Source organism: Nicotiana sylvestris, chromosome 7 (assembly GCF_000393655.2).
Source record: "Nicotiana sylvestris chromosome 7, ASM39365v2, whole genome shotgun sequence".
NCBI classification, from domain to species: domain Eukaryota; kingdom Viridiplantae; phylum Streptophyta; class Magnoliopsida; order Solanales; family Solanaceae; genus Nicotiana; species Nicotiana sylvestris.
In genome coordinates, this window is record NC_091063.1 from 12,529,960 (window position 1) to 12,556,275 (window position 26,316).

The following is a 26,316-nucleotide window of genomic DNA, read 5'->3' on the forward strand; positions in this document are numbered from 1 at the left end:
CACAATTGTCTTTGTTGTATTAGATAGAATCAAATTTCAACTTTATAAGTTCAGAATTTTAGAACAATAATTTCAAGTATTAATAACTAAGTTCTAAATTTAATGTATATATATATTTAATAAACTTCTTTAATATAAATACATTATTTAAGCAAAAACTTCGGTTGAATCCACCACGTTTGCTGCTTCATATTTATCCTCCACAACCTTCTTATTCTCTTACATTCTTTTGAAGTTTAACCTACAAATAATCAAAGTATGTTATCCTTTGTCCGTGAATCTTCACAAATTTAATAAACTATTGAATATTAAATCATTTAATCATGCATGTATTATGTTAAATTCGTACAGTAAGCGATATTAGGTATAATATAGTTCTAATAATAATCTAAATATAATATATTTTATATGCAAAGGAACAAAAAAAATATGTTTAGTAAAACACAAGAAACAAGAGGTAATAAGAGGTATGATTTCAACTTCTTTTGTTTCCTTAAAAAGGGGAGTAGCTTAGTATTTCGAGTTACACTCAAATAATAAATCATATATGCTTGAGATGATAATAATAAAATCTACAAAAAATAAAAGTCCAACAAATAGGAATATGACATTTTCTCTCACTCAATTGAAAAATAAACCATTCTTAATTCTCTCTCTCTCACACACACACAGAGTCCCCAATAGACCAGGACTCTCTTCCACCAATGTCTTCCATTATCTCTCTCTCACACACACACACTTAGCAGAAGAAAAAGGAGAGTCATCAATAGTAAAACGACTAATGGCAGTTTTACGTATAACGCAATTTTTAATATTTATAATTAATTATAATCCATTAGTTTAATTTTGAGGCTGCTTTGAGTTTATTATTAGTCTCAAGAACATGGTCCACTTTTCTTTCACTGTAATATATTGTCTTTTCGGATTTTCTAAATCTATTTATTTTTATTATTTGACTTCTTCTTCTTCTTCTTCTTATATACTACAAAACTTCTTTGGTCTTAGTCTTTATATTCACAAAATTTCTTCCCTTTTGTTTTCTCTCTCTTTTTTTCCTTAATATTAATACTAGTAATTAACATTATTATAACATACATCAGTTTTGGCTTAAGAACAAATCTCTTCCGTTTCCTCTTTGGTTTCAGGTAAACAATCTTTTATGTCATTCTTTCTTAATATTCATCATCTGGGATTTTCTTACGTAGTTTTTTTGTTTATTATCTAGAATTGGATTTTGCATGTGATTTTTACATTGTTACAATTTTTTTGGCGATCATCTTCTGAGGCTGTAGACGTTTTTTAAAAAAAAAAATACTAATAATTTTTGGTGAATTATATTCTTGGTTCCTCCGCTTTTAAGGTCGTTGCAAAGTATTGACTTTCTGTTTTTATCTTTGTGTCATCTTTCTATACATATTATTATTATTACACACTCACAGGCTCTCTGGATTTTACTGATTTATCTTTTGGAATTGGCAAAAGCTTTACTTCTTTGCATCGATAAGTTTATGTTTTAAGCCATTCCTTGAAATGTAAAGAAGAATTTTATTTGTAGTTCTATGATTGTTTGCAGCTTTTGTGATGTTCAAATCAGTTTCTGATTGATTAGTTCTTTTATTTAAAAAGTTTTCTTTTTAATTTTATATTTATCTTTGCCAATTGGTATTAATGCACCTTCTTATTCATTCTCTTGGTGAGAAGGAGATAACTTCTGCAGTTCTGCTTTTGCATCATGATCTTGAATTTCCAGCTTGGAAACTACTTCTGTTTATTAGAGTGTAATGGCAAAATTGGCATCTAATTCTATTTTAAATATAGGGTATTTTTTTAGGTTGGAGATAGGTGTTATTGTGATATGATTTAATTGGATTATCTCCCTTTTGAAAAAAAAAAAAATCAGCTTTATATCTGTGCTAGTTGATCCTGAATATTCAACATTAGAAATATATTGATTTTTTCACCAATAACCGAGTATTTTTGTCTGTAAATCATGTTCATGAGGTTAATAATCTTTTTAGTAGTTAGGCTTATATACAAGGAAGTTTTGATGGCCAGAATTCTATCGCTGCTGAGCTTCAATGCTGATAATGGCTTCCCCTTTAGCCGAGGGTCTACCAGAATCAGCCTCTCTACCTTCATAAGGTAGGGGTAAGGTCTGCGTACACATTACCCTCCCCAGACCCCACTTGTGGAATTATACAGGGTTTTTTTTTGTTGTTGTTGCAATGGTGATTGGACTAAATTCGTGTAGTGTTAGATTTAATAGTTGCAGGATAAGGCTGTTATAAAATATTATGTTTCCATAGGCAAGAATTTTGAGTATGTTGAATTGTTACGCGGATGAAATGTAGAAGAACTTGAAAACATTTCATTAGACGAATGAATTGAAATACCAATAACTAAAAATATAAAGAGAAGATACTTCAGAAGTGCTAAAGATATTTGCGCACATAACTTTCAGGCATGGATTTTGTGGAGTTAAAGAGAAGGAGCAGCACTTCCCAGAAACTGCTCTTGCTTGCTGGCATTGCTGCAATTTGTTTTCTTATATTCAGAAATTCATCTGGTTTTAGTACCTCCGTCAAGGTGATTGTCTGACTCATAATTAGATCATATGTCTTATGTATTTACAGTCCAGACTTACTATATAGTTTGTTTTAAGAATCCGTCGCTGATAGGCAATCCAAATTTGGTATTTTCAGTTTTCTCAACACGAACCTGGTGTAACTCATGTATTAGTGACTGGAGGTGCTGGCTATATAGGTTCTCATGCTGTACTTAGACTCCTAAAAGATTCATACCGTGTAACTATTGTGGTATGTCCCTCTTCATTTCAACGCCCCATTCATGAATCAAGTTTTAGAATGTGTGATAATCATGGGATTTTCCAACAGGACAACCTTTCACGTGGAAACATGGGTGCTGTAAAAGCTCTCCAAGAACTATTTCCCGAGCCAGGGCGTCTTCAGTTTATTTATGCTGATCTGGGAGATGGTGCTGCTGTATCCTGGATAATTTCTTTTCGTTCATGCTTTAACTTCATGACTTATCTTCTCTTTTAGTTCTTTGTATAGTAACATCTTTGTTACAGCTTCAAATATTGTCAGAATTTTTATCCTTAACCAACGACCTCAGGTTAACAAGATTTTCTCACAAAATGCATTTGATGCTGTGATGCATTTTGCAGCTGTTGCATATGTTGGTGAAAGTACTCAAGAACCGCTTAGGTACCTGAGAATGTTAACTTTGTAATAAAAGAAAATTATATCGGCAACAGCCTCTCTACCCTTCCAGGGTAGGGGTAAGGCTGCGTACATCCTACCCTCTCCAGACCCCACTTGTGGGAATCTATTGTGTTGTTGTTGTTGGACAACAAGTTAGAAAATAAACTATTTTTCTTTTGTTTTTCTCCTTTTTTGTCTGTCTTGAAATACTCTTGTACTGTGCAGGTATTATCATAACATCACATCAAATACTCTGCTTCTAGTTAAGGCAATGGCAACACATGGTGTAAAGACGCTAATCTATTCAAGTACCTGTGCAACATATGGAGAGCCTGAGAAAATGCCTATTACAGAAGAGACGCCACAAGTCAGTAACCAATTTCCACTTCATTAGAAACTTTTTAGTCATACTGATGTTTCATCTCTAAAGTCATATGTCAATAAGAAAAACACCGTCCTGTCAAACTAGAACGAGTTTGCTCCATTAGGCGTTTTCACGTTTGCCAATGTCTGGAATATTTGTTTGTTATTGTAAATATCATTACCGATTCCAATGTTTCCAAACTAACTGATGTAACTGTGAATACAAACAGGCCCCAATAAATCCATATGGAAAAGCAAAGAAAATGGCTGAAGATATCATACTGGACTACTCAAAGACTTCAGATATGGCTATCATGATATTAAGGTTCGTATTTTACGCTTCAATGTCTTGAAAAGGGATGGTCAGCTGATCCTTAGTAAGGAAATGCCTTTCTATGATTGAATTAAACACATTATCATTATAAGAATAGTTTTACTTCACCAACTTGAACTTGAGCCATCTCGCATAAGAATGATACATACATTCATGTGGTAGATAATAGTAAAATTCGCACCTTTAGAAAACCTGTAAATAAGCACCCATATTAGCTTTCCACTGATCCTAACTCATTTTCATCTCTAAGCAGTAAAACAAAAACCATTTTTTCAAATTCTCTGAAGCTTGATAAAGTTATTGATCTGGTGCTTATGAAGTCGGTTCAAGTGTAATGTCGTTGTACATACACATTTCTCAAAGCAAGTATCTGATGGTCTCCAATGTACTAATCAGGTACTTCAATGTGATTGGCTCGGACCCTGAAGGAAGGTTAGGAGAAGCTCCACGACCAGAATTACGTGAGCAAGGTCGGATATCTGGTGCTTGTTTTGATGCAGCCAGGGGTATAATTCCAGGATTGAAGGTAACTTTAATGAGTGCATTACTGAACGTTGCACTTTCTTTTTTTGCATTTTCCCATGTTATTAGTATTATAACATGATTGTTCTGTTTTCTTAGTTATCTCGTTGTCTCCTTTTCCAAAACAGGCTTGCTTGTTTATGTCTAAACAGCATGTAAAACTTAAATCTTTATTCCTATCTGGTAATTACAGATAAGAGGAGTAGATTACAACACACCTGATGGCACTTGTGTAAGAGACTATATCGATGTGACTGATCTAATTGACGCTCATGTTAAAGCTCTCGAACATGCAAAACCAAGCAAAGTTGGCATCTACAATGTCGGGACTGGAAAAGGTTACTTCCTACTACTTATAAATTAATTTTTGATCATTTGGTTCGTTGCAAACTTATATATTCATATTGGCAGAAGCGGATGCAGCCTAAAGGTTATGAGTTCATCTGCACCCATAACTTTCAACACGGAGTATAGATATATATATAAAAACCTATTTAAATCTCAATACATGTTAGATATGAACCCACAATTTTAACAGTACAATGGGTTCAGTGCAAGTTTGAACTCATTAAATTTAAATTCTGGATCTGCCTCTGGTACGCCAGAAGTCATTTTGATGGTCAAGCCCTTGTCATTACAGGTAGTTCAGTGAAACAATTTGTGGAAGCTTGTAAAAGGGCAACAGGAGTGGACATAAAGATTGATTATCTCAGTAGACGTCCAGGAGACTACGCTGAAGTCTACAGCGATCCTTCTAAAATTAGGCGCGAACTGAACTGGATAGCAAGGTATTCACTTGAGGAGAGTTTAGCCATAGCATGGAGATGGCAAAAGGTACACAGAAATGGTTACAACTAAAGTAACTCAGTTTTGCTAACCAGGTTCCGCAGAGAACCATAATGCCTCGAGGAGACAAGATTAGCTTTTGCTAATTCAGATTCTTATCGATATCCCATTTTGTTATAGCTTTACAGTTTACTACATGTATATCCACCTTTGCATATTCTTTGTTTATCAATAGGTAATGTTAAAACCCAAGTGATTTGGATTAAATAGTGTATACATGAGATATAAAGTGACAAGAAGATAGCTGGAAAATGGGAAATATCCACAGCTGATTCTATAGCATCTTAGTTTTGTTTGTAATTCTAAGATCAATAAATTTTGTGCTTCTTCATTTGATCTTTCATGATTCATCTTGTCAAAGTATCTATCAATCAATCAACTCTCCTCAATCTTTATTTGTATGCATTTAACTCTAGTCGGACTAAGTTTATTCCAATATTAGATAGTTAAGTTTTCCAAGGCAAAATGGATTTTTTCAAGTTGTTATCTAAATCTAATACCAATTCCTTAAACTGACGTGCCTCAAATTAGTGGTGGCAAAATGGTTAGAAGAAAACAACTAATCATCCATATTATCCGCTGAAAAATGAGTTGGATAATAAACTTTTTAAAAACGAGTCAAATATGAAAAAGAACCATATTATCCATTTAGAAAATGGATAACCAATAGATAACTAATGGGTTTAACTTTTACATTTGTAAAGCTTCAAATTGGGGTTCCTCAAGTTTGGGAGACTAGGAATTCTCCCAAAAGTGATCATATTCAAGAAGTCATGGAATATGATTACCCGTATTATCTGCCGGTTAACTCGTTTTTTTATCCGTATTAAATATGGGTGGGGTTAGATAATTTATCCGTTTTTTCATTACTTGCTTTCGACCCGTCCCGTATCCTACCCCACCCACCAGTTTGCCACCCCAAACTGTATGGACTCCTAACAAACACTGGACCTAGTGGATTCCGAAATATTAGTTTCGAAATGATTAGGCCTCTAATTTCAGTGAGGACCAAGATTGATTCTGCAAGCACTTTAGTACAAACGAAGAAATTTCGAACAAAAAGATTGAAAGTCGCTGATAGGATAGGGAAGAGAAAAACAAAGCAATGCCAAGAGTAAAACAACTATTCTTCACTTGAAAAAAGAACTTAGAGTGAAAATCATAAATCAAGCCACATTAAGGAAATTCCATTTGTTTAGATATTTGACGAAAGCATAAATGATACTTCCTCTCTTTCAATTTAAGTGTCTTACTTCTCTATTTTTGGTCTATTTAAAAAAATGTCTCTTTTGATATTTAATAAGTAACTCTTTAACTTCGTCATTCCATGTGGCATAATTAAAACCACAAAATTCATGTGCATCTGAATACATTACACATATCTTTAGTTCAAAACCACAAGATTCAATTAAACTTCGTATCTAGTCAAACTAAGACACACAAAATGAGACGGAGAGAGTAATATTTATACATAATGACACCCCGATTCATAATGAGCAAACTCCAACGTTCAAGAAATATTTTGACTTGCAAACTCCAACGTTCAAGAAATATTTTGACTTGACTATCTGTTATATCCTGGCTGCTCACCTGTTATCATCTAATTGATAAGTAGTGAGACCTGGATCCTAAATCAAAATTGTGAAATGTCTTTGTGGATTAAGTTTTCTTAAGATTCACATCAGTTCCCTGCCCCTTGTTTTCAAAAATGGCTGACCCATTAAAAGGTGGAAAGCAAGGTATATGACTTGCGAACAGCAGGGCAACTTTAGCACACCCGGACATTAGTGGCATAACTTAACGATACAAGTATTTCAAAATTTATATACTCCATATATTAAATACGCATCCATTGTAAGAAAGAGTTCATAGGAGGGGGAGCTAACAAAATTCCATTCTGCAGCCAAAACGGCTCATGAATAATGTTCCCACTGTTCTACATTAATACTGTGTTGCAGCTACCGGAGGATTAAGTGTAAGATCTCTTAGCATGTACTATTTGAACCCATATTTGCCTGGAGACCGAGGACTCCCAAAGCATGGCAAGAAAAAGCATTCCATGAAAAAGATGGGTTTGACTCGGTGTATACACTCTACAACTCAAGTTGCTATCTCTTCTCCTCTTTGTAATTTGCAGGTATCTAGCCTTTGGTAGGTAATAATCATAACTCATCATGGTCTGATTCATGATCTTTAGACTGGGCATCGGCTTTTCCATCGGTGGATGGCTTCTCTGCATCTGAAGTTGTTTGTTCTTTCTGGGAGGCACCCTCCTCTGAAGAGGAATTGGCAGCATCTGCTTTCTCCCCGCTGCTTTCAGTTTCATTTTTCATTGGCTTCTCAATCTTTGGCTTCGGTTTAGGTATTCTATTTACCTTGGTAACCTGATCCACAAAGAAGAGGAAGGCAGAATCAAACGGTGAAAGCTTCATATGGGGAAGAAGTTGACTACCTAATTCTTGGTCAGCTCTATCACTGAAGCAAATTAACGATTTAGATCAAGTACCTTGTCTTGAAGATCGAGAACCTTTTCATATACTTCTTCAGAAGTAAATGCAGGCTTGTTGAATCCAGGAGTGCTGTAGGAAAAATTAAAAAGGCATTGAGCACACAGTATGAGAAAAGGGATAAAAAGATTAGTAACAATAAGATAAAAATTTCTCAGAACTATGTTTATAGAGAGTTGTTCCTTTTAGAAGGCAAGTACATAGAGAGAGTTGTGACTTCCTCAAACTGGCAAGCAGGACCACTGGGATATATGTATGGGTCACAATTTTTATGGAGAACCAGCACAGCCCAATGATATTTTATAGTATATTCTTCCACCAGATATATAACTTAACTTAGGCTTACCCACTTTAGAACCAATTATTTTGTTTAAACTTTTGCTGTCAAACTCAAGAACTGACTCGAAGCACATATGAAAATTCGGGAAATAAAGAGAATCAGTTTTGGTGCTATCCTTTTTTCGTTCCTTTTTGTTTTGCTCTTTTTTAAAAAAAAAAATATTGAAGACGTCCCATGTGGGCTTTTGGCCCTATTCCAGTCAGTGAAAAGGTTCAGAGCTCCAGGGTGTAGCTGCTCTAACCCTCTATCCAACTTAACTTTGTACATGGCAGGGTTAGAACCTATGACGTGCTAACAACACATCACGTGATGCGTCCTTGACACTGAATCAAAACCCTGAGGACAAACATTCTTATAGCACCCATTTTCTTCTCTTATCTAGTCTACCAGTACAATCCTTCCGATCCCCAATTGAATAAGGGCAAAAATGAAGATTACAGGGTTCCACCTTTCTCCCTCTTAATTTGGTTGAATGAAATACAAAACCAAATAAGAAATGTAAGCACTGTGAAGAACTTTTTCACTGGCTATAGTAGGCTACCATTGTGAAGAACTTTTTCCGGGCTGTAGTGGGTTAGCATTGTATAAAAATAGTAACTAAACATAAAAAGACGTTTTTCGCTGGCTACCACATCACTTTTCTTTCCTTCTTTTCCCTTATCCTACAAAAGTGATGTGGTACAGCTTGCGAAAATGTTAAAAAGTAGTAAAAATGCTGAGAAGCATTTCAGAAAATCAACTTTCTCTTGGAAGGTATTTCTACGGGACTCTTACACCCTCTTCTTCTTAGCTTATCCTTATGCTTCACTCTTTCAGTTTTTCTTTTGATTAACAGACATGGAAGAAAAGGGGAAAAAAGGAGGACGACTTGGTTGCAAAAAGAAATGGAGACAAGATATTTCGTAGGCTAGGAAAGAAGGAAAAGGAGAGAGGGGGTAAAGGAAAAGAGGAAGGAGAGGAGTTCGGCAAAGGAAAGAAATGGAGAGGAGATCGCCAAAGAAAAGAACAGATAGGAGTAATCGCCGGAAAATAAATGGGGAGGAAGAATCTGCCTGTGAAGAGGAAAGAATAAAGATGGCATGATTGATTTGGAGGAGATGGTTTTTGGTGCTTGGATTTTTTGTTGGAAAGACAAAAAAGTACCTACTATTAAAAAGATTAATGTGTTTACGAAAGGTAAATAAAGGAAATGAAAGTGGAGTTTATAGGTTAGCAAGACCCATATATATACATGTATGTGTATATAATATATGTGCACAAATGTTCGAATCAAAGTGTATATGCTTTGTTACACAGATCGACTAGATTTATTCTTTACAGAGAGAGTATTTCAGTAATCACTTTCAGGAGTTCAGCGGCACAACAGTTTAATAAACAAGATGTCACAACAGAAAAAAGACATGCTACGTTCACTGACAAAATCAAAAGGTGGCAAAGGAAACAAGCAGAGAAGTATGAAAAGAAAAAGGAGAGGCAAAACTATGTATGCAAATAGGAAAAAGATAAAAGTTGAAAGACATAAGCAGGAAAAAAGGAACTTACTCTTTCTGTTCAGCCTCCTTCTGATTTAACCAATTCTTCACTTTCTCAGCTTCTTTTAAAACCTGCAAACAGGACGCTTTTTAACTTCCCCAGCTATGAACATTACAGAAGAGATTTCTAGCTTCTATTGTATCAACAGCAGAAAAATGCCAAACACAACAGTTGAAAAGAGCACCTCATCTATTCTTCCCTTAGGAAGCCAAGATTTGTTTGTTTCCCATCCACGCACAATCTGAAATATCCAAGAAAGAAGCAAAAGGTGAATTGCAAGGGTCAAAGGAAGAAAAAGATGGAAAAGCTTTCCTAGCTGACTCACAGCTTTGAAAATCACAGAGAGTATTGCAAAGGGATCTGGATAGTAAGGTCAGCATAAAAAATCAAACCGAATTTTCTACTTATACCACAACGGCAGATGCAAGTTAATATCAATTTCATCTGTACATCTTCTACACTTCACATCTGGAAGATACCCATGGCTATTGTCACCTCAAACAGTGCCTCAGAGTATACAGCTTAGTTTCCAACATCCCCACTAGAAAACTTCAGTACCGACTTTCAGATTGATGTGCCAGTGTAACCTTAGTAATTTTTCAAAACCTTTACTACCATAACGCACTTACTACCATAACGCACTTACTTTTTCAAGCTTACAATCTACACTTCATGATCCAAACAATATTTAAACAAACAGAAAAGAAAATGAATAGAAGAAGAATCAATTTTCCTACCTGTTGCACTTCATTAAGGTATTTTCGAGCATGATCAGATGCAGCAGGGCGTGCAGTAAGTTCATTATGTCTGCACCAAAAATTTACATTCAGCATAGCTACTTAAAGTGGTACTAAAAGAAACTATTCTTCAGCGTTTGACTGTTGAGATTAGGAGCAGACCTAAAAAATATGGGATCACCAATAGCTTTCAACTCATCTAAACGTTTTTGAAACTGGGTAGCAGAAGCATCTTCACCATCAGTGTACAACCATTCTTGTACCTGAAAAATGTGCAGCAACTTCATTTAGTGCTTACAATATATACATATATCACCGAACATGGAAAAAGGGAGTAGGCAAACCTCATCAAGTTTCTCAATAAATGATTGACGCTCTTGACTGGTCGAAATTTTTGCAAAATCTTCAGATTCAAGCTGGTAAATGAGCACATGCAAAAATAACAAAGAGAGATTTTATTATCAGTTTCATGTGATCAAAGAATAAAATATTTAACACGAAACAGACAGTGACTGAGGGCCACTGGATGCCAACTGATAAAAAGTGCATCGCAAGAAAATAAAAATTGAGAATATAACAATGATCCACAAGGTGACAACATCAAACACACACCAGAGAAACAGAGTGCATGTGTACGTGTCTGTGTTCTTTGTCTCTATGGAAGTTTCATTTAAGGGCACAAAAGCAGACCAGTGTAACAAAAGGATGTATCAGGAGGATCTTAGTGCATGGATATGTGTTTGAAAACACTTGCAGAAAGATTTATCTAGCTGCAAAATCTTTAACATGCTAGAGAAAAAACTAATATAAATCAATAGGGAGAACAGGCGAATGCAATTGAAACGTGAAATGGGAAAATCAACAATACAGATAGATAGATAGATAGTGCTTCAAGTTCCTGGAGCTGAATGGATCAGGGTCAAGATAATCACAAGCACCCACAAGTGTTACAGATACTAAGAATATAAGACCACAAACCTTGTCTCTTGTGTCATATATGTATCCTTCCAAGCTATTCTTCAATTCTGCAGTTCTTCTTCTTTCTTCATCTTTTTTGTCCAGTGCTTCTAGTTTGCTTTTAGCTTCATTAAAGGACTCTTTCGAAAGAGATGCTCCTGGCCCAGCAGTCTTCTCGTCAATCTATACGAACAAAGAAGTCACAAGGATAAGACTGGTTAAGAACTTCGAAACATAAAGGTATTTCCAAAATAGCATTTTCCCTGACATCCAATGGAAACTAATGAAGAAGAGGATGTGAAATAGACCCCCTACAAATGGATAAGTTCAGATAACCTTAAGTGGAACTCGGAACGTCCGTTTCTTCAGCTTCTTCTCTGTGCTAAGACTTGTGGTGCTAGAATCGTTCGCACTAGGATCGGAGTTATTACTGTTACCGTCATCTGCATTCAATTTTTCACTGCTTTCCTCTGTATTACTGGGGCTACTTTCAGTTGATGTATTTGTTGAAGCAGAGGTTGAGTTGTCCACTGTCAGATTCTTCCGTGGTACTTCTACCCATTCAGTTATTTCAATAACAGCATCCGCTCGATCTAATGAAAATATTCCACTTCTACTAAGGGAGAAATGCAGATTAGCCTTGATGGGGGCAGAAAGATTCCGCGATGCATACCTAAAAGAAAAAGCACAAAGCTCAGAATGACAGATCATGATGCGTCATTTGATTCATATATTGCTCATTCTTACTTTTCGCTAGCATCAGCAAGACCTGACACTGCATACTGAGCAAAGGTAAGCGAAGGAGTCCCAGGTGGCAAGAAGTCATCACTTTCATACGCTAGTGAAACTTCAAAATCCTTATTATGAACAATGGATCTGAACATCTGCAGTTAGACCACACAATGGGACATAAAACTGTCATTTACTATTATGATCTTTAATAACCTGTCATTTTCCCAACAATATACAGTCAAAACAAATTTCTGATATACCTTGCTGGGTAGTTTCTTCATACGTGGTATGATCAACTGTTTGGTGCTTTCATCTTTGGGAAGATCTGGACCGTCCACTTCAATCACATATCCATACGGAGAACCATCAATCATCCCCAATTTACGATTCAATTTGATTCCATCACTTATATTTGCAGCATGCAACGAGGCACCAAGTGCAATTGCTTCATCAGAGTCCAAATGTCTGTCCAGTTCTTTCCTTCCAAGAAATTCTTGAAGCTTAGCCTGCAATGGAGGAATGTAAGTGTTTTGACAAATCCCTAAAACAATCATGCTACAAGCAATGATAGCTAATTTAAATGACTATTACATATTGTCTGTGCTGCAGATAACAATGACGCTGACAGATTAAGTTGCAAGAAACTCCAACAGCCAGCAACACAACATTTATTTCATCCTAACATATATATATATATATATATCTGGAAACAACTAATATGTGTATTCAATAACTGTAGTTGATAGACCTCAACTTTGTTAAGAAAAGAGCAGACCTGCAATTTTGGCACCCTGGTGGCACCTCCAATCAACTCCACTGCATAAATATCTTCCACTTTCAAACCAGAATGTATAAGAACTTCCTTTAAAGGTACAAGAGCTTTTTCCCACAAATCTTCACATAACTCTTCAAACTTCTCACGAGTTATTGAGCTCCTACGAGAAAATAAAGTTCTGATGAGTGAAAAAAATTAAAAACCAAGTGAAAATTTACTAGTAGAACATCGCTCTTCCCTCTTCCAAATGTGAAAGCATGGCACCAGATTCATACGTCACACACAAGAAGAAGGGTAGGTACTCAATCCTGGCTCCTATATGTCTTAGATAGCAACCTATTCATGGGGGAACAGAACTTCTTTATCTAATACGGAATTGAGAATTTGATCATGTCAACTAGAGATGTACATAATCCGCTATGTCATATTAACTAAAATACCATGAACAAAAAATTGCAAACACGACAAACAGTGAAAGAGCAACAAACAATACAATGCACTCCAGTTAATGTGTATACCTAGAGAAACAGTTCCAGATTAATCACATAAGCTCTATACCACAAAATATAGCGAGTGCGACTGCATTGATTTTTGACTTTTAACTAAGCCTCGCCTCATGCTCTACTTCACCTTCTGCATATGCCATTGCACATCAGAAAGAAAGTATTTTTTCCGTTCTTGTTTTCTCCTTTTCATTTATGTAAAGATCTCTAGGATTTGCTTATTTAGAAAAAATCGAAATTGGTCCAGGCTTGGTCCAAATATCTCTACAAGTCTATGGTAGTAAAGGTGCAAAAAGTAGGGAGCCTTTGTTCCTAGTAATAACCCATTTCACGCTACATGGACTTGTCAAGTGATACCAAATTTGTGAAAGCTTAAAAAAAAAAGCAGTAGAAACAGTAAGGTTTAAATTCAAAATAAGAATTACAGCAAGAGACTATTCCTTTAAAAAAATAGCTCCATCATATCTCGAGCACATTGAGTCGAATCACTTAAAGGGTTCATCACGAGCAGCACGTGAAATACTGTGGTGCATCGGCATATGGTACTAAGTCTCAGCCTGAGCAGCATAAAGTTTCTCCAAGCTTTTCATTTCATAGACAGGACTAATTGACCACCATTCACTAACTAACAGCACACTTGGGAACTAATTGACCAACTCTGTCTCCACCCTTCTAACCTGTCTGCAACTGTCAATTTGCATTAACAACTCCAATGCTTCTTCTTCATGGCCTTGAAAATCTACTCCAAACATTTTCCCCAATTTGATCATATTTTGATGGACCCATAGTGTTGCATCCATCCATTAATGTATTGTGTTGCTGAACTGCTATAGGATTCACCTCTTCGATTTCCCAATCTTGGATAGAGCTAAAGTGCTTTAGTTGTTCCAAAGCACTTCCAACTTGATCTTCCCCCATATTTGTGTTTATGCTCTGCTCCCCTGCCTTCTGTTCCAGTCTTGCTATCTCTGCTCCACCTTCTGGCTGACTGCAACTGTTAAGTGTTGCCTTTGGCATACTTTCAAGGTTTTCATCGGGGATTGGATCCCCTGGAGTGGACTCTTTTGCCCCCAGGTAAGAAGGTCCTCCCATTTCCTCAATACAAGGCTTCAGCCTAATATCATCAGAAAACTCATACGAGAGATCATTAAAAATGACTTGTGCAGCCAAGTCGGAGTCATAGGATTTCAGCTCGTTGTTTGTCACTTTACTACTCCGATTCATCGAACTCGAACCTTGTGTAAGTTGCACACTTGCCTTTCCTTTATCAGTGTTTTGCAATATGGTGCACCCCACTTGATTGTTCAAATATCTCTCTATTTCAAAACATTGTTCGTTTTCTTGCATCTCCAGCTCATATCTTGTCTGTCTTTCAGCCCAGATTGGGATGAAAAATTTGATATCGTCTCTTTCAATCCCAACCTCATGGCGGAGCAGATTATGCAAGGAGAGTGGAGTTGGAAAAAGTTCAAACTTCATCTGGAATGGTGGAGTCATACTGCTGGATGCATTCCAAACTCACAAATCGAGGAAACATGTTGGATTAGAGCCATGGGAATTCCTTTACATCTATGGTCACAAAAGATCTTCAAAGAAATAGGAGATCTCTGTGGGGATGGATAGCTACTGAAGAAGAAACTGATCTCAAAAATCATCTTAAGTGGGCAAGAATTAAAATTGTTGGTGATGGCAGAAAGACTCCCAATGAGGTTGGGATTGAAAGAGATGGTATTAAATTTTTCATCCCAATCTGGGCTGAAAGACAGACAAGATATGAGCTGAAGATGCAAGAAAACGAACAATGTTTTAAAATAGAGAGATATTTGAACAATCAAGTGGGGTGCACCATATTGCAAAACACTAATAAAGGAAAGGCAAGTGTGCAACTTACACAAGGTTCGAGTTCGATGAATCAGAGCAGTAAAGTGACAAACAATGAGCTGAAATCCTATGACTCCGACTTGGCTGCACAAGTCATTTTTAATGATCTCTCGTGTGAGTTTTCTGATGATATTAGGCTGAAGCCTTGTATTGAGGAAATGGGAGGACCTTCTTTCCTGGGGGCGAAAGAGTCCACTCCAGGGGATCCAATCCCCAACGAAAACCTTGAAAGTATGTCAAAGTCAACACTTATGCAGTCAGCCAGAAGGTGGAGCAGAGAAAGCAAGACTGGAACAGAAGGCAGGGGAGCAGAGCATAAACACAAATATGGGGGAAGATCAAGTTGGAAGTGCTTTGGAACAACTAAAGCACTTTAGCTCTATCCAAGATTGGGAAATCGAGGAGGTGAATCCTATAGCAGTTCAGCAACACAATCCATTAATGGATAAAGACATGGATGCAACACTATGGGTCCATCAAAATATGATCAAATTGGGGAAAATATTTGGAGTAGATTTTCAAGGCCATAAAGAAGAAGCATTGGAGTTGTTAATGCAAATTGACAGTTGCAGACAGGTTAGAAGGGTGGAGACATAGTTGGAGGTGAAGAAACAAAGATTCAAAGGATCACTGGAATTAAAAGGTTTAACTTCGTTTGATGTTAAATTCAAGAGTGACGGGAAAAGGAGTAGGGAAGAGATCTATCAATCATTTCAATATGAAGATCAAAGTAATTTCCTGGAATGTAAGGGGATTAAACGACAAGAAGAAAAGGGAGATCATAAAAAGTCAGGTGCGGAACTGGAGGGCAGACATTATATGCATGCAAGAGACAAAAGTGGAGGGGGATATTAAGGAAATATTCAATCAAATATGGGGTGGTAGATGGGTGAGGTATGCAAGATTAGAAGCTAGCGGCACGAGAGGGGGGATTTTGTTATTATGGGATTGCAGAGTATGGAAAGGGGAGGTGTTACAGACTGGTGCATACACTTTGACTTGCAAGTTCGAGGCTCTTTTACAGAATTTTCAATGTCACATAACAGGAGTGTATGCCCCAAATTGTAGAATAGAAAGGAAAATAGTATAGAGAGAAATTGGTGCAGTGTGGGGATTGATGGAAGGTCCTTGGGCGGTTTGTGGCGATTTTAACGTTACAAGGTATCCTTCTGAAAAACGGGAATGTTCAAGGAGGTCCAAAGCGATAGTGGAATTCTCGGATTTTATAGAAGATGTGGAGTTGATAGATCTACGACTTGAAGGAGGCTACTATACTTGGTTCAAAGGGGACAATCATACAGCCACTTCAAGAATTGATAGATTTCTCATTTCAGAAGAATGGGATGAAAGCTTCAGAAACATCAAGCAAACTATCCAACAAAGGTTGATTTCGGACCATTCACTTGTGGCTCTATACTGTGGTGTGTGGGAACAAGCTAAATCATATTTTAAGTTTGAAAATTGGTGGCTGAATGTGGAAGGTTTTAATGACAGAATTAGAGACTGGTGGACATCTTTTGAATTCTCAGGAAGACCAGATTACATTTTAGCTTGCAATTTAAAAGCTCTCAAGGGCAAGCTAAAAGAATGGAGCAGAGTTTATGAAGGTAATTTGGGACTGCAAAAATCAAAATTGCTAGGTCAACTAGCAGGTTTTGAGACAACACAACAACTAAGAGCGCTTACCGAGGAGGAATCAGTGAGGAAAGCAACTACTCTAATGGAGATTGAGGAACAACTCAAGAATGAAGAAATTGTATGGAGACAAAAATCAAGAGCTCTGTGGCTCAAAGAAGGGGACAGGAATACAAAAATTTTCCATCGCACTGCAAATGCACACAAGAGAAACAACAACATTGATCAACTAATGATTCGACATGAAGTAGTCGAGGATCCAGACAGAATATAGATTGAGATAACTGAATTCTACAAGGAGTTATACAAAGAACCTGAAGAGTGGAGACCAACGGTCAATTTCGAAAATAGCTCAAGAATTTCTGAATCAAAAAGGGAGTTTTTACAGAGTAACTTTGAGGAACAAGAAGTTTTGACCTGTCTGAAGATGTGTGCAAGCGACAAGGCCCCAGATCCGGATGGATACACAATGGGTTTTTTCAGAAAGTGTTGGGACATTTTGAAGGAAGACATCATGGCGGCCTTCAACAACTTCCATTCTCAGGAGATGTTTGAGAAAAGCTTCAATGCAACACATATAACTTTGATTCCAAAAAAGACAGGTGCGAAAGAATTGAGAGATTTCAGACCGATTAGTCTGATAGGGAGCTTCTACAAATTGCTCTCAAAAGTCTTAACCGAAAGACTTAAGAGGGTGGTAGGGAAAATTGTCGATGCTCAACAAATGGCTTTCATCAAAGGAAGACAAATAATAGATGCAGTGTTGATTGCCAACGAAGCTGTGGATTCAAGAATAAAAAAGAAGGAACCTAGAATCTTATGCAAATTAGATATTGAGAAGGCCTATGATCGTGTAAATTGGAGCTTCCTACTCAGAATGTTAGAACTAATGGGTTTTGGGCAGAAATGGAATAGATGGATGAAATTTTGCATATCTACTGTAAAATTCTCCATTCTCATAAATGGATCTCCTAAAGGTTTTTTCCATTCACACAGAGGTCTAAGACAAGGTGATCCTTTATCTCCCTTTCTATTCATTATAGCCATGGAAGGATTGAACAACATGATCAAAACGGCTAAAGTCAGTGGATGGGTTAAAGGTTTTGAGGTAAACAGGAGTGGGGCAAACAATCTAGAGATCACACATCTCCAATATGATGATGATACTCTAGTCTTCTGTGATGCTGAAAAGGACCAACTTAGATTCCTAAGAATCATTTTGGACTTATTTGAGGGAGTCTCAGGATTACACATCAACTGGAGAAAGAGCAATATTTTTCCCATTAATGAAGTTAACAACATGGAGCAACTGACACAGATATTGGGAGGAGAAGTTGGGTCCCTACCAACTGTTTACCTCGGGATGCCTCTTGGTGCAAGATCCAAATCAAAAGAAATCTGGAATTCAGTCATAGAAAAGTGTGAGAAGAAGTTGTCAAGATGGAAATCACAATACCTATCATTGGGGGGCAGGCTAGTTCTAATCAACTCAGTATTAGACTCACTTCCTACTTATATGATGTCGTTGTTCCCAATTCCAGCAGGCATTTTACAGAGATTGGACAAACTCCGAAGATCATTCCTTTGGCAAGGTAATAAGGAGAAAAAGGTCTTCCATTTAGTTAAGTGGAAGACACTCACAATGGATAAAAAACAAGGTGGTTTAGGAATAAGGAATTCGAAGAATCATAGCAAGGCTCTTAGAATGAAATGGTTATGGAAGTACTCTCAAGAACCCCAATCTTTATGGGGCAAAGTGATCAAAGTAAAGTATGGTGAGGAAAATAACTGGGTGTCAAAAAAAGTCAGAACATCATATGGAGTAAGTGTGTGGAAATCCATCAAAGAACTTTGGCCTATAATGAAGAATCACTCCTCCATAAGAGTGAACAACGGAAGGAACACATCATTCTGGAATGATAATTGGTTAGGAAACGGAAGCTTAAAGGAAAGATACCCCGATATGTTTGGTTTAGCACAAAACCAGCATAAGACAGTAGCTGATATGAGGAGTCATCAAGGATGGGAAATCGCTCTAAGAAGACAGTTGAATGACTGGGAGATAACAAGATTAGCTGACCTTTACAAAGAGCTGGAAGCATTTAAAGGATTACAGGAAGGTTTTGATTCACTTTGGTGGAAGAGGCACAACAGAGGGGTTTACCGGGTGAAGGATGCATATAAGATTTTGAATCATAATAATCAACAGGTGGACCCATGACCTTGGAAACATATATGGAAAACAAAGATTCCATACAAGGTAGCTTGCTTCACTTGGCTACTAGCAAAGGAGGCGGTATTAACCCAGGATAATCTCATAAAAAGGGGAATTTCTCTGTGCTCAAGATGTTTTCTGTGCGGGGAAAATGCTGAAACTGTCACACATTTGTTTCTACATTGCAAGATTACAGACCAACTATGGAAAATCTTTATTAGTCTTAGGGGTATTTCATGGTCAATGCCATACAGGCTTAAAGATGTCCTTTATAGCTGGGAAGAAGCTGGAGCTGAAGCAACTAGTAGAGATAGATGGAGGACTGTCCCGGCTTGTATATGGTGGACAGATTGGAGGGAAAGGAACGCTAGATGTTTTGAAGATAGAAGCAATCCAATGCAGAAGATCAAACTCAATTGTATTCTTTTTTTTTTGTTTTTGGTGCAAACAGATTTACATAGATACATTGACAATCATAGAAAAACTAGGATCTTGCTAGGTCTCGAATTAGAACATCTACTAATCCTCTTCATGTAAATTTGGTTTTCAGTGCAATCTATGTACTGATGTTTTTAATATATATAATAGTTACCAATTCAAAAAAAAAAAGATAAATTTCAGAACTAAAATTTCCCAGAAGTAGTGAAGAACAAGAAAACAAGAAAGAAGGCAAATTCATGTACATTAAAATCAATGGACCACAAACTCACCTAAAATCCCGATCGTCATAAATAGATTCAACTGATATTGGAGCAGCTGTGTTTGCACTAAGAATTTCCTTTGTTCGCTTAACTTGTTTCTTTAGCTTCGCCATTGCCTTTGGGGATTTCCTTATGTCAACCCCATTTCCAAGTTGTTTATTGAACTCATCTGCAAAGTACTCCACCAATCTTAATTCCATATGTTCCCCTCCCAGCTCCGCATCCCATCTAACATCCTTGACCTGCAACACTCATGTGTCAATCTAGCTATCTAACATTCAAGGAAAAAAAGATTAAGAAAAGTACCTATACTATGATTTAAATTTATGGGTTCGGGAAGTCAGGAGCCCACTGACCATTTGAGTTACTGAGTTAATATTTATACACAATTAGTAGATTTCTTAGCACATATTCAAGGTGTGAGCCAAAGTTACTAGGTTTGGCTGAACCCTCGGCTTATACCGTACATCTACCCTATATATAGACAATGCTACAATCTTTTGCACCGACATAATAAACCTAACAAAATAACTTCAACAGACGCATTCTCCACAATAACTATATAAAGCATCAGAACTGCAATGTTGCACGTAAATATATCTAGCATTCTATTCATACAAATCAACAAATAATATTCTGAGCTCAAAATCAATGAATCTCAGTGTTTACTTAATTTTACCTGAAATTGGTTAGCTGATACGGTCTTCCCAAACTCCTTAGTATTATAAGCAGAGAAGTAGACCAAGGCAGCATAGGTACTACCCGCACCCATATCATAGAATATCACATGCCTCGACCCGTTCGAAAAATCTTTATCAATCCCATACTGCAATGCTGCACCAGAATGTTCATTCACAAGCGCCAACACATTGATACCGGCCAATTCTGCCGCAACAAGCAGCCCTTTCCTCTCTGCCACTCCCATATATGGCGGCACAGTCACCACCGCATCCTTCACAGGCGTTCCCCGCGTATGAGCCTCCGCCAATCCGAGGGCATACTTCAACAACATTGCTACAAGCTCCTCCGCCGTGAAATCACCATTCTCCGTCTTAAAAACCGCCACATTTCTCGATTCCTCGGGGGAAATATCATAACTTAAGTAGAGAGATTCTAGGGTTTTGGACACGTGCGGAAAGGTTTTTGATATTAGATCACGGAGATGGGAGTAAACCTTGTTGGGATAACGAGCGACGATTCCAGAAGCTTCTTCGCCGATGAGGCGACTGCCGGCATGAAATGCGACGAGCGACGGAGTTTTCCGTTTGGACATTTCGTTAATCGCGATTGAAATAGGTGGTTGACCGGGTTTTAAGTTGACCACGGCGACTTTGAACCATTCGGATCCCAGATCTATGCTTGAGACTGCGGATTGACATGGAATTGGAGTGAGCAGCAAAAACAAGGATAGGATTATCCCAATTCGGAATAACATGTTCGCCGCCGGCGTTAGGAAAACGGAGTTAATCGGAAAAAAGATCTCCGGTGAAGTTTATTACTTAATTGGGAAGAGAAAATTTCAGTAACAGGAGAGAGTGTAGGGTATATATACCGTTGGGGTTACAGGTGGAAAGTGAAGTGGCTAACCAATAAGGATTTGACATTTGGCATAATGTCCACGTGGCATATTATGTGACGCCCGGTGTGTTGGTTTTGCTGTTGGCTTGAATCTTACTTCGCATCCCCGTCATAATTTTGAAGCTTCTGGGCAGTTCCAATAATTCCCATTTTTAACTATTCTTTTTCTTTATTTTAGCTTTTTTCACGTTTATTAAAACAATAATATATATGAGATATAATTTATTAAATTATTCCGATTAAATAATTTTTGAGAATTAAAAGAAAAAACTATTTACTTCTTTAATATTAAGAGTAGAGTTGGAAACAATTAACAATTCAATCTCAAATTCCTAAAGTAACAATATTTTTGGGACAATTTTTTGAGCTAAAAGTGATTGTTAAATTAGAACGGAGGAAGTAAGTTTTAGTTTGAAAAACTGCACATGCTTTGTTTTAATTCTGAAATTCTTAAATCAATGTTTCCCTTATTTTTTATACTTTCTCCGATATTTCACACAATTTAGTTTTTTGTTGAATTAAATGACTAAATACTTTTTAAAAAAAATTAACTTCGTCAATCAAAATCATTTAGAAAGTTCTACTTTAAAATAATTTAACATATAAGAAACAAGTATGAGAGTATAGTGGCTTTTGTATTTTTGCGAGGCCTGCATCTAAGAAAGAGCTCTTTAACATTTTATGTAAAAAAGACGCTTAGTCGCCTATAACTATACTAGTTAATATCAACATTTCTGTTTAATAAATTTAGTAATTAAAGTTATAATATTATAATAAAGAAAAAAGGATATAATATACGTCATACAATACTATCAACTACACTCAATGTAAGTAAGCGGAGGAAAATACTGTAGAAGATAGAAATCAAATATTTAAACAAAGAAATTAAACATATATGCGGAAAATAAACCATTGCCCCACGATGAACAATCCTTTTAATTGGAAAGGCTCATCATATAGTGAATATAATTAGAAGTAAATTTTATTCATAACTAAAGACTAATTGTGTTCTTAGTTAAGTGCTGTTCACAAATAATGTCATATTATTACAAGTAATAGCATTTATGAGTAAGGAAAAAGAAAATAAGTGGAAATCATATACACCCTCCCAATTCTGCTTCAAAAATCAAACTCTCCGTCTAATGTTGAATATAATAGTTATTCCCCCTCTCATATCTCAATTGGTCTTTTTTAAATGCTTATTTTATCCTTTATATTATCAATATTTATCTCTTCTTTTTTTCTTTATATTATCGTGATACTATTTCATTAACACATCTTCTTAAGTTTTTTAAAATTGCAATAAAAAGGGAGATTGTTACTCAAATTGCCAATCAGATTTACTGTTTACTTTTTCTAGCCGATATACATAAATTATATATAATTATACACATATTATATATATATATATATATATTACACATCTATCGGCTATTATTAGTTTAAGAGATTAGGTGGACGACTATTTGGGTTAATTCTTCATATAAAAGATGAACCATTTCTAACACTATTTTATTCTCTCACATATTATTGCTTTATTCATTCATTTATTTTTACTGAAAAATAGAAATACTTTTACACCTTTTTTTTGCGAAAAGTTATCAAAGTAAAAGTTACCAAATACGCGACGACTGTTAAAACCAAAATGGTAAGATAATTGTGGCTTTAGACGGAAGAATCGTTCTTATAAATCAAAAAAGTCATGGTTAAGAAAGTTTTAAACTTTTTAATCATTCGACTTCGGCAAAATATATAGGCACATTATTGCTTTTTTTTTTATGCATTTACTATTACTCCCATATTTTTGTAGGCAATTCATTAATGATGACCCTTATCATTGGTAGATGATTAGTAATATCAACCAAAAAATACTTAAATATAACAAATTTAGAGGAAAAATTAAAATGGAGGCAATATATAAGTATAAATATGTATATTTACTGGAAAGAAAAAAAGAAAAACAAAAGAAAAAGATTTTTATACATGTAAAATAAAAAATTAATATTAGACTCTACACTTAGTTTTACATATTGTTTCCCAATTAAAAAGAAAAAGCTTTTTATATACGCAATAATAAAAGCATTAAAATTAGATTCTAACTTTATAATTTTAAATGTTTGTTTTCCAATGAAAAAAGAAAAAGCTTTATATATATATATATATAATAAAGGCATTAACATTAGATTTTACACTTAATTTTAAATATTTATTTACCAATTAGGTAATGACATTTGACAATATAGATATCTGAAAAATAATGCTAACATGCTAATAAGCTTAAAAATTTAAAATTTAATCGAAAAAAGGGAAGAAATACCGAGGAAGGGGTAATAAGAACAGTATTTATTAGCCTCAAGCCAACCTTTGAGTGCATCTACGGAACAAAAGCAAAAAAGATGAAAATCCAAGACAGTACAACCCATAAGTAAAATGTTAAAAACAAAAGGAAGTACAAACCAAATTAGCACAAAAACTGGAAAAATAAAGCCATCCACATTAATGGGGTGACGCTGAGGCAATAAAGTTATTGCTGGTTAAATGACCTTGCAGGACCAATTTCCTTTTCCCACACACGTACCATTTGATTCTGTCACTTTCTGTAAATTCCTATTTAGTACAATGTTTTTCATATGCATAAAGCAACTTAGTAAAAAAAAAACTCAAGCAACAGGGAATGAAAAATCGAAAAGAAGAGTAAAAAATACCCATAAAATGGTAAGAGAAGAGGAGAACTTGCTCTTCTTCAACAATAATAAAAGTAAACTGTGATGCAGCGTGAGTAAAAAAAGAAGGAAAGATGCAATTTATAACACACTAACTAAATGGAGGTTATGGAGTCGAAAAGTCAGATACAATTTATAATAAATTAAACAATTGGAGGTTAGAAACTTAAAAAGTCACAATGAATGAAGAGATGTGAGTTATGGATATGAATTTTTAAATTAAGATAAATGGTTAAAATGAAGGGGAAAAGTCAAAAAAATGAGAAAAAAGATAAATAGGATTGCTACACAATAAGAGATGCCACATCATCTTGTCAAGTCCCTCTTTTATATATATATATATATATATATATATAGAGAGAGAGAGAGAGAGAGAGAGAGAGAGAGAGAGAGAGAGAGAGAGAGAGAGATAGATAGATAGATAGATTGGCACAATTAAAGTAAACTAGTTTTAGTGTATGCGCATTGTGTGTGTATTATGTGCCAATGATATAAATTTTAAAGATAATATAAATAATATACAAAAGATGTATTTGAGTTGTAAAATAAAACTTTTAAAATTTGCATATTCTTAAAAATGATAAGTAAATTATCGTAGTGACCAAAATGCGGAAATAAAAGCCCGACCTCGGATGTCACTAAGTCATGAGCAAATACGATAACTGTTCTGAAATATAACAAGACTGAAATAGTCTGAAAACCAACTACTAACATCTATAGGAAGATAGGAGGGAGAAGAGCAGGGCTGCGATCGCTATGCAACTACCTTGCTAACTCCAACAGATCCGCGAGGGATGAAATCAACACTCACTAGTACGTCCAGCAACTCCTGGATCTGCACACAAGGTGCAGAGAGTAATGTGAGTACGTCAACTCAATAAGTAATAAAAGTAAATAAAGACTGAGCAGTAGTGACGAGCAATATAACATATACAATTCATATCACGAAATCTCGGTAGAATACAACAGGCTTTTAAAATTAGGGTTTTGAATCTACTAAGCTCGCTTAAATCCAGTTTCAGTAAAACCATTTAAAACATCTTTCAACAGTTTTCAATCAAAGTGATGAAATAATGAGTAAAAATGTGAAAACATAAATAGCCCCTCGGGCAAAACACACCCTATACAGCCCCTCGGACAAACATGAATCATAAACATCCCCTCGGATAAATATCATTATCACTCATATACAACCCCTCAGGCATACCACACAATCTCGTAAACAGTCCATCGGGCACAACATGAATCAAGAACAGTCCCTCGGGCGAAATTTACTCGTATACAGCCCATCGGGCAACATAAATCATAAACAGCCTCTCGGGAAACATAAATCGTAATCAGCCCCTCGGGTAAATCTCACCATCACTCATATACAGCCCCTCGGGCAAAACATCACTCACAATTAGGGTACTGCACTCACTGAGAGTGTGCATACTCAGAAGGGGCTCCTACAGCCCAAGCGATATAACAAGCCACCTCGTAGCATAAATCAATTAGGCCTTCGGCCTCACAAAATCATGAATCAGTAACAACATGATATGGCATGCAACCCGATCCCATAAATATCCTCACAAATTAGACCCTCGGCCTCACTCAGTCATAAACCTCTCAATCCACTCGGGCTCTCAGTAAAAACAGGGTACTCAGCCCAAAACAACATTTATATGCATCAAAACAAAGTAATAAAGATTGAGTTATGAAATCAGTACGTATAACATGACTGAATATAGATTTTCAGTCAAAAATAGTGAGAGGATAATAAGAAAAGACCCCTAAGGGTCCAAATAGATCTGACACGAGGCTCAAATATGGCATTCAACCCAATTTATAGAAATTCTTTCTAAAACACATAAGTATCATATATAATTTCAGTCAAATACGCAACTTTATAGCTGCTACGGGCGGACCAAGTCACAATCCCCAACGGTGCACACCCACACGCCCGTTACCTAGCATGTACGTCACCTCAAAGCAGTAAAACAATGTGAAATCCGGAGTTTCATATCCTAAGGACTAGATTTACAATCATTACTTACCTCAAACCGGTCAAATTCCAACTCTGTGATGCTCTGCCCCTCGACTCGGCCTCCAATCGCTCTGAATCTATTCACAACCAAAACAATACCATCAATATACGCTAATGGAATGAATTTCACAAGAAAAACTATCAAAATAGGCATAAATCCCGAAATCCTCTCAAACTCGGCACC

General features: G+C 36.1%; 2 protein-coding genes across 2 annotated transcripts; one reads left to right on the top strand and one right to left on the bottom strand.

Annotated features, from left to right (window-relative positions):
• The first annotated feature begins 1,005 nt into the window (after positions 1 to 1,005).
• On the top strand, positions 1,006 to 5,625 carry LOC104210471 (UDP-arabinose 4-epimerase 1-like). Its single transcript, XM_009759376.2, has 10 exons — positions 1,006 to 1,145; positions 2,462 to 2,586; positions 2,703 to 2,816; positions 2,895 to 3,002; positions 3,136 to 3,227; positions 3,450 to 3,591; positions 3,818 to 3,912; positions 4,318 to 4,447; positions 4,637 to 4,781; positions 5,084 to 5,625. Exons 2-10 carry the CDS (start codon positions 2,464 to 2,466, stop codon positions 5,299 to 5,301), a joined length of 1,167 nt encoding a protein of 388 aa, XP_009757678.1. The 5' UTR covers positions 1,006 to 1,145; positions 2,462 to 2,463; the 3' UTR covers positions 5,302 to 5,625.
• Positions 5,626 to 7,099: 1,474 nt separating this feature from the next.
• On the bottom strand, positions 7,100 to 21,326 carry LOC104210472 (heat shock 70 kDa protein 17). Its single transcript, XM_009759377.2, has 14 exons — positions 20,485 to 21,326; positions 19,815 to 20,047; positions 12,871 to 13,030; positions 12,356 to 12,601; positions 12,111 to 12,247; positions 11,700 to 12,036; positions 11,385 to 11,546; positions 10,751 to 10,822; positions 10,569 to 10,669; positions 10,407 to 10,476; positions 9,854 to 9,910; positions 9,679 to 9,740; positions 7,796 to 7,868; positions 7,100 to 7,673 (listed from the first exon to the last, which is right to left on the bottom strand). The coding sequence occupies exons 1-14, from the start codon at positions 21,238 to 21,240 to the stop codon at positions 7,452 to 7,454; spliced, it is 2,688 nt and encodes an 895-aa protein (XP_009757679.1). The 5' UTR covers positions 21,241 to 21,326; the 3' UTR covers positions 7,100 to 7,451.
• Positions 21,327 to 26,316: the final 4,990 nt, after the last annotated feature.